We start from the raw sequence: 12,505 nt of genomic DNA on the forward strand, positions 1-12,505 counted from the left end.
AAAGTGGTGATCCTAACTGACCTAAGACAGGGAATTTTTACTAGGATTAGATGTCAGGAATTGTGAAAAACTGAGTTTAAATGTATTTCGCTAAGGTGTATGTAAACCTCCAACTTCAACTGTACACTCAAAATTTTATGAAATCAAATAGAGATAGTAGAGAAAGAAAGCTATCATGAATACTGTGTGTGTGCGCGTGTGTGTGTGTGTGTGTGTGTGTGCGTGCGTGTGTGTGTGTGTGTGTGCGCCTGCGTGCATGTGCGTGCGTGCGTGCGTGTGTTTCTGAACAGTTTTCCTATGGGTTTCCAGTTGATTCTCATCCATTCTCATCAACAGAATAATACAGACAGTAATACAGGACATAAAATGGCCACTAACTAGCCAGAACTACAAAGAACTATTCTTTATAAATAGTTATATGAATGATCACACAAGCCTGTGTTGTTTGTTGTAGGTGTCTCCACAATCCCGTTTCTCTGAAAGACTATTCTGATAAAGGCTTTCATTCGGATAGATAGCACACATACACAACTGCTGATAACACTTTGAGACAGAGAGTACGTGTACACTTTCGTATCAGTTGTTTGTTATGTATCGTTCGTCTATAGTATATGGTTTTGGCTGTGTGGAGTAGTCATTATGTAATCTGTTGCTGTTTCTTGTTGTTGTCCGTATAGTCATTCTCAGTAACAAGTACCCCTTGGTGACAAATCAAATGTATTGAATTGCTTTTTATTTTCAGGAAGCTGTTGCATACTGCTCACCATTGCAAAAATGGTGTTATTAATGTGTAATAGTCAGAGGTAGACAGAATTTGCAACAGGATCATTTCTAGAGTCCCCTGAAATTACCGAACACATCAAACCCAATACTGCTGCAGAACACGAACAGCTACAATTATGTTGATTACTGAAAAGCAATGCTGTGTAGGTGAGAAAGCCTATGCAGATTATGTCTGCCCAAAACAATCTTTCAATATGCTTTGTAGATACTTAAATCAAAACTATAAGATAGCGGCAAATGAAGAACTCTCACATTTTTCAGTCAATCTTAAAAAGTTGGACTGCAGTGCTATTTTCCCATCTGTTTGAGGAGCTCCTCCAGTGTGTTGAGTGTTCCACTAGAGGGCGAAGTGGAGAGAGGCGAGAGTAACTGTGGTAACAATAGCACAGAAAGATGATACAGTAATTCTGTACACTTTGATGTTAAATATGACAGACAGGCAGCCCATTGACAATCACACAGCTTTTCTTTATGTTGTTCTACCACAGATAGAAATGTAATGCGTGTAGCATATCCAAAATTGTCACGTAATTGCTCACACAAATGACATAGTTCTATAGAGTGTTTACAGAAATGAATCTAGGATGTCATCTAGAAACTCCAGGGCATGGAGCGATACACTAATAACACTTAAGTGGTTATCCATTCACAGAGAAGGGTGTGTGTGTGTGTGTGTGTGTGTGTGTGTGTGTGTGTGTGTGTGTGTGTGTGTGTGTGTGTGTGTGTGTGTGTGTGTGTGTGTGTGTGTGTGTGTGTGTGTGTGTGTGTGTGTGTGTGTGTGTGTGTGTGTGTGTGTGTGTGCGTGTGAGTGTGTGTGTACTGTATGTACTATGCATGTGCCCGTGTGAGATAAGATCCCATCTCTGTAAGAGGACAACACACATGTTCCCATCCAGGACTGGATCCTCTCTGCAGGTCACAGCATGTCCATAGGGGCCTCCTTAGGAAGAGATGTTTTCATTTCTACAACGTAACACATAGCAACCTGACACAGATGCCCTACAATTCCTTACAAATTTAACACATGCTTGCTTTGATCATTGAATACATACCACACATTAGTGTACATTTACAGCATGTAAGATTGAAAACATACAGTCAGAGTTCTTTGCAAATGTAGAATATTTTTTTGTTTAATAACACACAAAACTTTTTTCCATTCTCTTTTTCCTATTTTATTCACTACAGAAAATAACAACCACAAATATTGTTATTGTGCATGACCCTAGGTACAACTGTTGCAATTAACTACTGACATCAGTGCCCTGTGTCAATGGGATCATACTATATGGTGCATAGCCCAACTGTCTTAATAGGCCATTTAAAATACATTCTTTATTCAAAATCATGAATTAACATACGTCAGCATCTAGTGACTTTGTGCTATCCAGCAGTACTGAGGGTTTTAAATAAATAATTCCACACTCTCCAGGTTTTGCAAACACCCCTAGTGGAGTACTACATTTGATTGAAAGTCGGATTATCCAATCCATGGGGGCAAAGCGTCAGGTTTATGTTTGCTCCAGTTCATCTACCAATGAGGTTAGTTCTTTTACAATCACGACGACATATGGCACTTGGAAAAAGCCATCTTGGTGAGGTAAGTATCTCCCTTTATTTCAATGGTGCACTCTTGTATAAAATGAATCACTATGCAACACTGTTACATTTGTTTTCTGACAATGTGCCAACTTTTTTGCTTTGTTCTATATCTTTATAGTCCTTGACTCCTTGGTGTAGTAGGCTATAGGTTAACCTCATTATGACCTCATTTTTTCTTTGTGCCACATTTCTGCAGTGTGCGTAAAGTACGTGCATAAAGTAGCATATTAATGCATTTCCTGACTGGTTGCTATTTATAAACAACGGATCCTCCAACACGTATGCTCTAAACATCTTTCAGAAGTAAATCTTGGTGGCGTCGACCTTCACTCACACAAACACACAATAATGGCTGAGCCGGGAAAGGGAAGCTTTTACCCGCGGAAAAGGGCGCATTTCGTTTTCCAGAGCGTGCGCGAGAGAGAGAAAGACAGAGAGAAGAGAGAGGGAGGGGCGTAGATAGAGAAGGGGAGGCGTGCGGAGAGAGAGAGCGAGAGCGAGAGAGAGAGAGATTTCTTCATTACATTATTTAGGCTACATTAATTCATATACAGAATATAAAGATATGTATTTTAGCAAACTGGAGCGTCTATCAGTCAAATGAAAGTGCACGCAGGGTCAACCAGCAACACCTCATATAATAAACATTACATAACCTTTTCAAGTAATGATTTATGTGTTATTACATATAACAACTGCGAATGTGTGTGTTACATGTTGCCCAATGCAGTAGTCTAGAACTGAATCCATCTGTCCACTATTGGACATATCCTATGGGGGAGTCGCAATTGAATATTGGCATATATTACAAATGCCTGTTCACACCGCTACTATCCAGATGGCGAGGTGCATCAAAGCTGGGACGGAGAGACTGAAAAACAGCTTCTATCTCAAGGCCATCAGACTGCTAAACAGCAATCACTAACTCAGAGAGGCTGCTGCCTACATTGAGACCCAATCACTGGCCACTTTAATAAATGGATCACTAGTCACTTTAAACAATGCCACTTTAAATAATGCAACTTTAATAATGTTTACATATCTTACATTACTCATATCAAATGTATATACTGTATTTTATACCATCTATTGCACCTTGTCTATGCCGCTCCGCCATCGCTCATCCATATATTTATATGTACATATTCTCATTCACGCTTTTAGATTTGTGTGTATTAGGTCGTTGTTGGGAAATTGTTAGATTACTTGTTAGATATTACTGCACTGTCAGAACTAGAACCACAAGCATTTCGCTACACTCGCATTAACATCTGCTAACCATGTGTATGTGACCAATAAAATTTGATTTGATTTGATGTAATCTTGTGTGACAGAGAGTAGCCTATGCTATGGGGGTCAACGATCCCAGCGCGGTGGGGCGGACAGCTACTCGTCAAAGCAATGATTCGGAGAGACTGGTTAGGGGGCGTGAGCGTCTCTCTGAAAATACTGTCCATTGTTCCCCTCGGACCAATCCGGGCTAGAAATGTTCCTAAAAATGGACCAATCATAACGCACTGGCCGTCCCCCGACTCCACCCAGAACTGTATATTAAAGGTTCCCCTATCGAGCCATATGCCACTGGCACTATTGGCTATCTTTTTTTCTTTTACAGTGGTCGGACTGAGTGGATTGTATCATTATTGATAAATATTTTTTATGATCTCAACATTTGTTACATTAGGCTAAGACAGAAACATGGCTGACGCAAAAGTCGAAACTAGTACGGAGATCTCTGCCAAGGTAAGTGGACGGCAATTTGTGACCTGAGTGATGAATAAATGACAACTTCTACACTTTCTTTCATTTAAATCTATCCCGGACTAAATATTTTGAATGGAGAACAACTATCGGAAGCTGGAACAAGTGTTCAGCCGAGCTTCATTAAACCTAACTGGCTTTGGATGTGTCTTCTGTTGCGGATGTTGGAATGGAAACCGTTTTATTGGAGATCTCTGTTATATTAGATAAAATGTAGGCAAACAATATTTATCGAAAGTTGCACTCACTCACTAGTCTATTGAAACATACACGCCAAGCGATGCTTTTTTTTGCCCGGAGTATAACAGTCTGCGCGCGGTTCTTTGTTTATGCTAACGTGTCCGTTCTCTTGAACACCGATTTTAAGCTCTTTTGAATAACTCAATCACACACGCACGTCTGGTTTACCGTTTTGATTAATTACCTTTGTTTGCATCAAAGATCAAAGGCTACATTGCAGTTACCGGACGCAATCGCGGCTGCTACAGTGGCTATTGATCCATTCTCCGATTATGTACCTCGCACCGGTCTGTCATAACTTGCTACTTGAATATATCCCATTGTTTTTGGAGTTGGTTTCATGGAGTATAGGATATTGATATAGAAGTTTATGGGGAATGGCTCAGGCATAAAAGCATCGCGCCTTTTAGAATACAGAATGAGGTGAAAGGGATTTAAACAGCGCGTAAATGTTTAATAACGTAACCAACATAAAACAATTATACCCGACCTAAGTACGAGATGATCTAGAGAGGGAGGTTTAAGAGCGTAATTATTTTTGCATAACTGTAAACGGAGTAATGATAGCTGCTCCAGTATTAAAGCTCAGTGTTAATGTTGGGTGATTTACGGCTGTATTGACATGGATAAGCCACCCGATGTGTTCATTCCACCTGGCTTGTCTGCGCGCAATGTGACAGTGCCTCGATCGGAGCTCCGGAGCCTTCCGGTTTCAGAGCATCAGTTGAGTGTATATGTGGGCTTTGGTGGCGCCAATAACGATTGGAATAACCAGTGTCAGACGTGAGTGCGAGCGAAAAGTTGAACTGTGTTCGCTCTCTCTCTTTCTCTCTCTCTCTCTCTCTCTCTCCAGCGTAACCCTATTTAGAGAGAGAGAGAGGGGGCGGGGGGCGTTCACCACAAACCAGCACTGCCTCTTGAAGGCATAGTTTCTACCTGCTGAACCAATGGCGCGCTACTTCTTACATTTAACAATTTTAGTAATTTAGCAGACACTCTTATCCAGAACGAATAACAGTAGTGAGGTTTCGTACTTTCTTCCCGTACTGGTCCCCGTAGGAATCGAACCCAAAACCATGGTCTACCAACTGAGCCACAGGGGACCATATGCTGCTCAAACGATCCCAGGTGATGATAAAACAAAGCTAGTATGTTGATGTCTCTCTGTTAGCCTATAGGATGAAAAATATGCTTAGTTTCCTTCGCTGTTGGAGCCGCGGCGCCGCTGTGCGTAGTTGCCTATAGGTAGGCTACAATACAATATTGGCATGTACATGTATTGTTGAAGGTGGAGGGTACAGGGAGATGTAGCTGCTTACCGGCGTATGGGCTCAGCATTACTCAGACTAAAGAATATATGTCCTTATATGAAGATGTTAAAACTAATGACGGTAAGAAAATCTTTATTTTATTTTGGGCACTATAAAGGGCTATTGGAAAAAGTGCTTTTGTCCTTCAAGTGAAAGGCCTAAACATAGCCTGCAACACCAACACCCGATCAGAATGGGTTTTGATTGATTACATACCTTATTGTCTTCATTTGTAGAATGGAAAGTCAATCAAACGCATATCCCTTCTATGCGCTATTGTCTCACTTCCCTGGAGTTAATTTAGTCGGCCTCCTTCTGGTAGCGTTCGTTTTTACCACGCTCTTATTGGCTGTGTTAAAATAACCTACCAGGGTTAAACGGGAATTGTAGTCTTTTTCCGGGCGTGTCTTCATAGCGTCCCATTAGATGTGTCCTTGACTGAACTACAATTATCGTTGAACTCAACTCCATCATGGTGTCAAGATGCAACACTTCTATTAGATCTCCAAAAGTTGGCGGGGAGTAGAGCAGAAAAGCAACCAATAGAAGGTTTAGGATCAAAGTGTTGCATTTCAAATAAAAAACGAAAGCATTCACAGGTTTAGGTGAGGTTGGAGGAAGAGAGGGGGTGTGTGTGTGTGCGTGTGTGTGACAACCTTCTCAACCTTCCGCTCATTTAGGTAGAAGTCATCAAAACCACACCCAACTCTAGAAATAAATCTGAAGGCTGAAACCTTGATTGAACCTGTGATAGATATTTTATCCACCATGTGACAAACAACACATGACTCAAACATAGTCTCTCATTTTCACTTTTCCCCAGGACCTGAAAGAGAAGAAGCTTGTTGAAGAGGCAGAAAATGGAAAAGACACCCCAGCCAATGGAAAAGCTGTAAGACTTCACCTTTAAGACTTTACCTTTAATAGACCCTTTTCCCCATTTTACCTTTAAGATGGAACCATCAGCTTCTTTACACCTGTTCTCACCTGTCTTCTTCATTATCCTTATAAAAAAGGTATTTGTAGAAGTAAATCTGAGGCAACTCATGTTTTCTTTTGTTTATATTACTGACAACATATCATCTGATTATTACTTTCACTTCGAAATAATCGTGTCATCCAACATTTATTCTTCCCTGGAGACAAACATATCAGATGCATTGTATTGTTTTTCCACAGGAGGCTGAGGAGAATGGTGATCAGGACAATGATGTAGAGGAGGATGATGATGATGTGGGAGAGGAGGAGGATGAGGAAGATGATGCTGAGGGTAAGTGATCTGGTCTTTCACAACGCTAGGATGACAGAGTATCCATTACATGTTGACATATGCACCTAGTGGCAGTGATGTGTATTTGCTTGTACTAGTCTGAGGCAGTCTGCCTGAGAAATTGTTTTGTTGGAGCGCCCTCTATGTGTTATAAACTGTAACGGCAAGAATCTAAACCTGCCTTCCTCTCTGAAGGTGATGAAGAAGATGATGACGATGAGGTCGAGGGTCGTGCAGGCAAGAGGGCGGCAGAAGGTGATGATGATGACGAGGTAATGCAGCAACTTGAATCTATCTATTGCATTTACACGTAGAAATTAAAACGACTGATCACATATTGACCTGTTCCTTGCAGGATGATGTTGAAACAAAGAAGCAGAAAACCGACGATGATTAAGAGTTGCGTGTTCAACCCGCTGGAAGCTGCTGCAACCTCTCTCCTTAACCGCCGAACGTTTTGGGGGGAAACTGTGGCCATCATCAAGTAGAGTTCAACGTCCGTGTACACACACACCAAACTGCAATTTTTTTTAGAAAACCCAAGACGTCAAAGTTCTACCTTCTTAACAAGATACAGTACTTTAAAATGAGAATTTGTTTGTATTTTTATTTACATTTTATATTTTTGTACATATTGTTAGGAGGTCAGCCATTTTTCGACAGTGATCTCTGGTTACCAAACGGTGCTTGGAAGTTGATGCTTCTCTATGAAATAGACTTTACTTGTGGTTTGACCATGCCATGCTATCTCAACACAAACATGTACAAATTTCAGAAAACAATTAAATTCAAAGCATTCCAGTAACTTTGTAATTGTACTTTAGTTGTACCATACAAAGTTGGTTTGTATGAGATGGCAAGGCCAAAGAAAATAGGTTTATTTTCTGTCTGTTAAATGGCTGTCTGTTATGGTCTGTTTAATGTATGTGTGAATTTCTTGTATGACAATAAACCTGAATTTTATTTTGTGAGTTCTTAATTTCTTCTGATTCGTTAATTTTTTTGTATTTTTGACCCATCATAGATGGGATTTCATAATGTTACAGTCAGCCACTTCAACTAGGAAAATCAGCTTTTGGCTCCATAATCTATCATCTATAAAAGTATCGTTTTCAGACATGCTGTTCATTTGTTTTATTGGCCTGTTAGAACTGTATATCAATGTAAATTACTCATGCCTTGGCTTAAACACTTTCAGATCTGGTAAATTATATTGCATTTAATAAATTTACCTGAGTGAATCCTTTCCTTCTGATACATATTTCTTTAAACACCAAATATCACACATCAATACAAAAATACATGAAGTGCTAATTGTCCATTTCCACATGCATGCTCTTATGGGTTAATTTCGAGGAAATAACCAGGGAAATATTTTATAACTATTATTAGCCCCATAGTATCTTTTCATTTGACATTAGAAGAGTAGATGTTGAAATTAAAAAGAAACCTAACAGTATTAATCTGCTCAATATATAAACGTCCATGTAATTACATCAATCAATTACCTTATTATGACATGATAATAACCAGACAAACAAATATAATACAACTTTATTGTCCTCCCTCACAAGTTACATAATCACACACACATTATGTTAAAAGCAGTACTACAGCTCATTCCTTTGCCTGCCACGTGTCTAGAGTCGCTGTGGTTGTGCTTTATGTGGTAACATGGTTTCAGGTGGGATATAAACAGACATAAAACCGCTTCCTGTCACATTGTGCAGTAGTCAGGTGTTTCTGAGAGCTGTGGTGAGTCAGAGTGGAAATTGCCAATTGCCAATTCTGTGATTTTCGTGTGGGGCTAATAAGAACTTAAGCACAGGCACAAACTATAACAACCTCACTCCTTGACTAAAGCCATGCCGAAACGAATCGGAGTTTTAAAAGTTGTTCCACTGAACATGCCATAGCAATAAAGGAACTTTTAAGAGCGCTATGAAGAGTGCCTTGGTTCTCCTTTTTTTCTATTACAGAGCGAGAGAAGCAGCTATGCAATGCTAATAATAAGAAGCAGTCAACCAGAGAGCAGAAAGAAACTGTTGCGGTTCCTCCTCCAATGCTGCTACTGCCTCCTCAACAAGTGGAAAAACTAGATGTTTTTCTATTTCAGGAAAACATCTCGCTAATGTTTTCTGGTTCACTCTAGACGGCTGTGTAGACATAACTCATCTTTGATAAATAGCCTTGCATGTTGTGGATTAATAAAGTTTCTATCTATTCAGAATATCAACATAGGCCGAGATATCAAAATTGTAAGGTGTAAAGCAGAAGGGAACAGTCTTTATAATGTATTGTGGAATACATGAACATGCAATATTATTCATTGGGGGATACTGCTACTGAAAATTATTGTTCAAATTAGACTACTACACATTCTGATCTAAATTATTTTAAATCAGAAACAGATTGGCGTGGATTAAACACTCATCTAATGAAGCATCATATACATACAGTATATATATATATATATTACCAAACTTTTGACAGGTACTATATATATACAGTATATATACACACCTACTCATTCCAGGGTTTTTCTTTATTTTTACTATTTTCTACAGTATAGAATAATAGCGAAGATATCAAAACTATGAAATAACACATATGGAATCATGTAGTAACAAAAAGTGTTAAACAAATCAAAAATATATTTCAAAGTAGCCACTCTTTACCTTGATGACAGCTTTGCACACTATTGGCATTCTCTCAACCAGCTTCACCTGGAATGATTTCCCAACAGTCTTGAAGGAGTTGCCACCAGTGTCATCAGACCAAAGGACTAATGTCCATTGCTCGTGTTACTTGGCCCAAGCAAGTCTCTTCTTCTTATTGGCGTCCTTTAGTAGTGGTTTCTTTGCAGCAATTCGACCATGAAGGTCGGATTTACTCAGTCTCCTCTGAACAGTTGATGTTGAGATGTGTCTGTTACTTGAACTCTGTGAAGCATTTATTTGGGCTGCAATCTGAGGTGCAGTCAACTCTAATGAACTTATCCTCTGCAGCAGAGGTAACTCTCTGGGTCTTCCTTTCCTGTGGCGGTCCTCATGAGAGCCAGTTTCATCATAACGCTTCATGTTTTTTACGACTGCACTTTAAGAAACTTTAAAATTCTTGAAATCTTCCTGAATGACTGACCTACATGTCTTAAAGTAACGATGGACTGTCGTTTCTCTTTGCTTATTTGAGCTGTTCTTGCCATAATATGGATTTTTACCAAATAGGGCTATCTTCTGTATACCAACCCTCCCTTGTCACAACACAACTGACTGGCTCAAACGCATTAAGAAGGAAAGAAACTCCACAAATGTAATTTGTGTTAGTCCAGTTAGTTACACATATGTGTGCGTGTGTGTGTGCATATGTTTGTATGTTTGTGTGTCAGCTAGAGAGTGCTAAAAAAAGCAGTCAACTAGTCAGTGTGAGGCTGAAGGTTAGTGGCTCACTGGTTGACAGATTAACACTGTATTTCCTCATGCATGCCATGACACTGTACCACACACACATACACACACAAAATGCAATGCAATCCTGTTCTACATATTTTGCTATGTCACAGTGATACTGTAGCTAGAGTGAGTTTTTGTACTGATGAGTGCAAACATATTTCAATCCTGATCCCTCATTGCTTTCCCAATAAAAAAGACAATGAAAAGCAAAGTACACCGCTACCCTCACCAACATATGATTTGAAACACATCAATGTAGCTACACCAACATTTAGCTAACTCAATTTGCACACTCTAATCGTTCCCTAGCTCCATAACCCCAAAATTACACACATAGTAGAATGTGCTCCATTTACCGTAATTCACCCAAAGTACACAGACCATTTCAGTTACTCACAAATCAACAAGTTCTTCTCGGAGCTGTCTGTCCGGCTGGGTAGACAAGCTGCACAGGGAAGAGAGTTGAATGCAGCCACTAAGTCACCAGTATTTTGCTGCAGTGTTTAAGCATTGTTTCTAACCGGGCCTCAGGCATGCACCAGGATCCAGAGCAGTAAACACGTCCAAAGGGTTAGTTTGGCTCCTATGTTCTGTAACCATCTCTTCCTTTCAGTCTAGCGAACCCTGCTGTGTCCTCTGTTTGAACATAACGTATGTGCCGCACATCCAAATGGAATGCCTTGATGATAGAAATCTCTCAATATCGCACCTCTCACTTTCTCTCTTCCTCTCTCTGTGTAATGCAGAGGGAGCAGTTTAATAGTGTGTGTGTGTTCTGAACACCAGGCTTTAGTTCCCTGGCAGATAGACAGAAGAGAGAGAGAGAGAAACACTTTCTCCCAGAGAGCCACAATGCACGGTACTGTATCTCATACCCTCCTACTGCCGCCTGGTGCTAAGAGGTACTGCCGCTCCATTTGACATTGCAGCCACCTTGGTAGAGCTGTCCTCTGTAGACTGCCTAATGAATAATAATAAACCAGCGCATCACCATAGCCCAAAATATATAAGATGCAATAGAAAATGGCAAGATTAGAGTATAATTGACTTTTTATTTCCTAAAGCCTTCCTCAAGCATTCTTTATCCCTCACTATGTTTGCCTTTTCTTATCCTATTGACAGCCAACCAGCCTACAGACAGCCAGGTAGGGGAGAGTGGGGTATGTTGAGCCATTTTTTACATTCAGTATCACTACATCAAGGGAAATATGGTATTCTTTCTAACAAAGATATGTACATATCTTTCAAGATGTTGTGAATCCCTGGAAATAATCAGAATTCATGTAAACATAAGAGTTTTGAAAAAATTGCTTGTCCAAAAAAAAAGGGGTCTCTTGGCACAACTTACCCCAGATATGAGGTAAGTTAAGCATAGGGACAGGGTAAGTTGAGCAGCTTTGGGGTAAGTGGGTGCTGGTGTCCTGTGACAGTGGATGATGGTGCTGGTAGGTCAAAGTTTAATTCATAGAATGGTGGTGTGGTATATTGTATATCTTAAATGTATGCCTACATTCAGACACATATATCCGTCTGTTCAATATCACTTACCCTTACATTTCTTGACCAGTTGTCTGGGATCTGTTTCGATGTGTCAATTCGTAAGAAAGGTCTCTGCATTTGAAGCTAGTAAGCCCATTAGACTGGTCCGTGAGATTCTTGATGTGTTTAGCAAGCTCAGACTCCATGTCATCAGATAAAACCTTGTGAGCCTCTGCTACTCTATCATAGCCTCTCTTTCACACAGGTACATGTTTGTTTTATTTTTTTTGTTTGGTCAGTGTCCAGTCTTTTTATTTTTTTATATTGTTTTGCATATAATCAAATGGACTTCTTCCCTTCTCTCACTTCCTTGACTGCTCTCTCAAGAACCTCAAGGGGATATAGACCCCTTCTTGTTTTATGTTTGTATACACGGAGCATGATGTCAACTTTCCCTGCTATACAGACAACACAGCTGTACATTTCAATGAAACATGGTAAAGCCCCACAATTGCCTGCCCTGGAAGCAAAGATTAATTTAACCTTTATTCAGTTAAGAACAAATTCTAATTTACAATGACGGCCTACCCCGGCCGAACCCTAACAAC

General features: G+C 39.9%; 1 protein-coding gene across 2 annotated transcripts; it reads left to right on the forward strand.

The window, feature by feature from the left end:
• The first annotated feature begins 3,926 nt into the window (after positions 1–3,926).
• On the forward strand, positions 3,927–7,929 carry LOC139578765 (prothymosin alpha-A-like). Of its 2 annotated transcripts, none has more exons than XM_071406760.1 (5): positions 3,927–4,128; positions 6,520–6,588; positions 6,876–6,966; positions 7,162–7,238; positions 7,322–7,929. In XM_071406760.1, the coding sequence occupies exons 1-5, from the start codon at positions 4,084–4,086 to the stop codon at positions 7,361–7,363; spliced, it is 324 nt and encodes a 107-aa protein (XP_071262861.1). In that variant the 5' UTR covers positions 3,927–4,083; the 3' UTR covers positions 7,364–7,929. The 2 variants fall into 2 exon arrangements, with proteins under 2 accessions (XP_071262861.1, XP_071262862.1); XM_071406761.1 differs by lacking the exon at positions 3,927–4,128 and adding an exon at positions 5,283–5,514.
• Positions 7,930–12,505: the final 4,576 nt, after the last annotated feature.

The sequence above is a fragment of the Salvelinus alpinus genome, chromosome 6 (assembly GCF_045679555.1).
Source record: "Salvelinus alpinus chromosome 6, SLU_Salpinus.1, whole genome shotgun sequence".
Classification (NCBI taxonomy): Eukaryota; Metazoa; Chordata; class Actinopteri; order Salmoniformes; family Salmonidae; genus Salvelinus; species Salvelinus alpinus.

What these genes read in the sequence shown, in the direction of transcription:
- LOC139578765 (XM_071406760.1), top strand. Translation starts at nt 4,084, where the DNA reads ATGGCTGACGCAAAAGTCGAAACTAGTACGGAGATCTCTGCCAAG. An exon ending in CCCCAGCCAATGGAAAAGCT is followed by an intron (nt 6,589 to 6,875) that starts GTAAGACTTCAC and finishes GTTTTTCCACAG; the next exon opens with GAGGCTGAGGAGAATGGTGA. An exon ending in TGAGGAAGATGATGCTGAGG is followed by an intron (nt 6,967 to 7,161) that starts GTAAGTGATCTG and finishes TCCTCTCTGAAG; the next exon opens with GTGATGAAGAAGATGATGAC.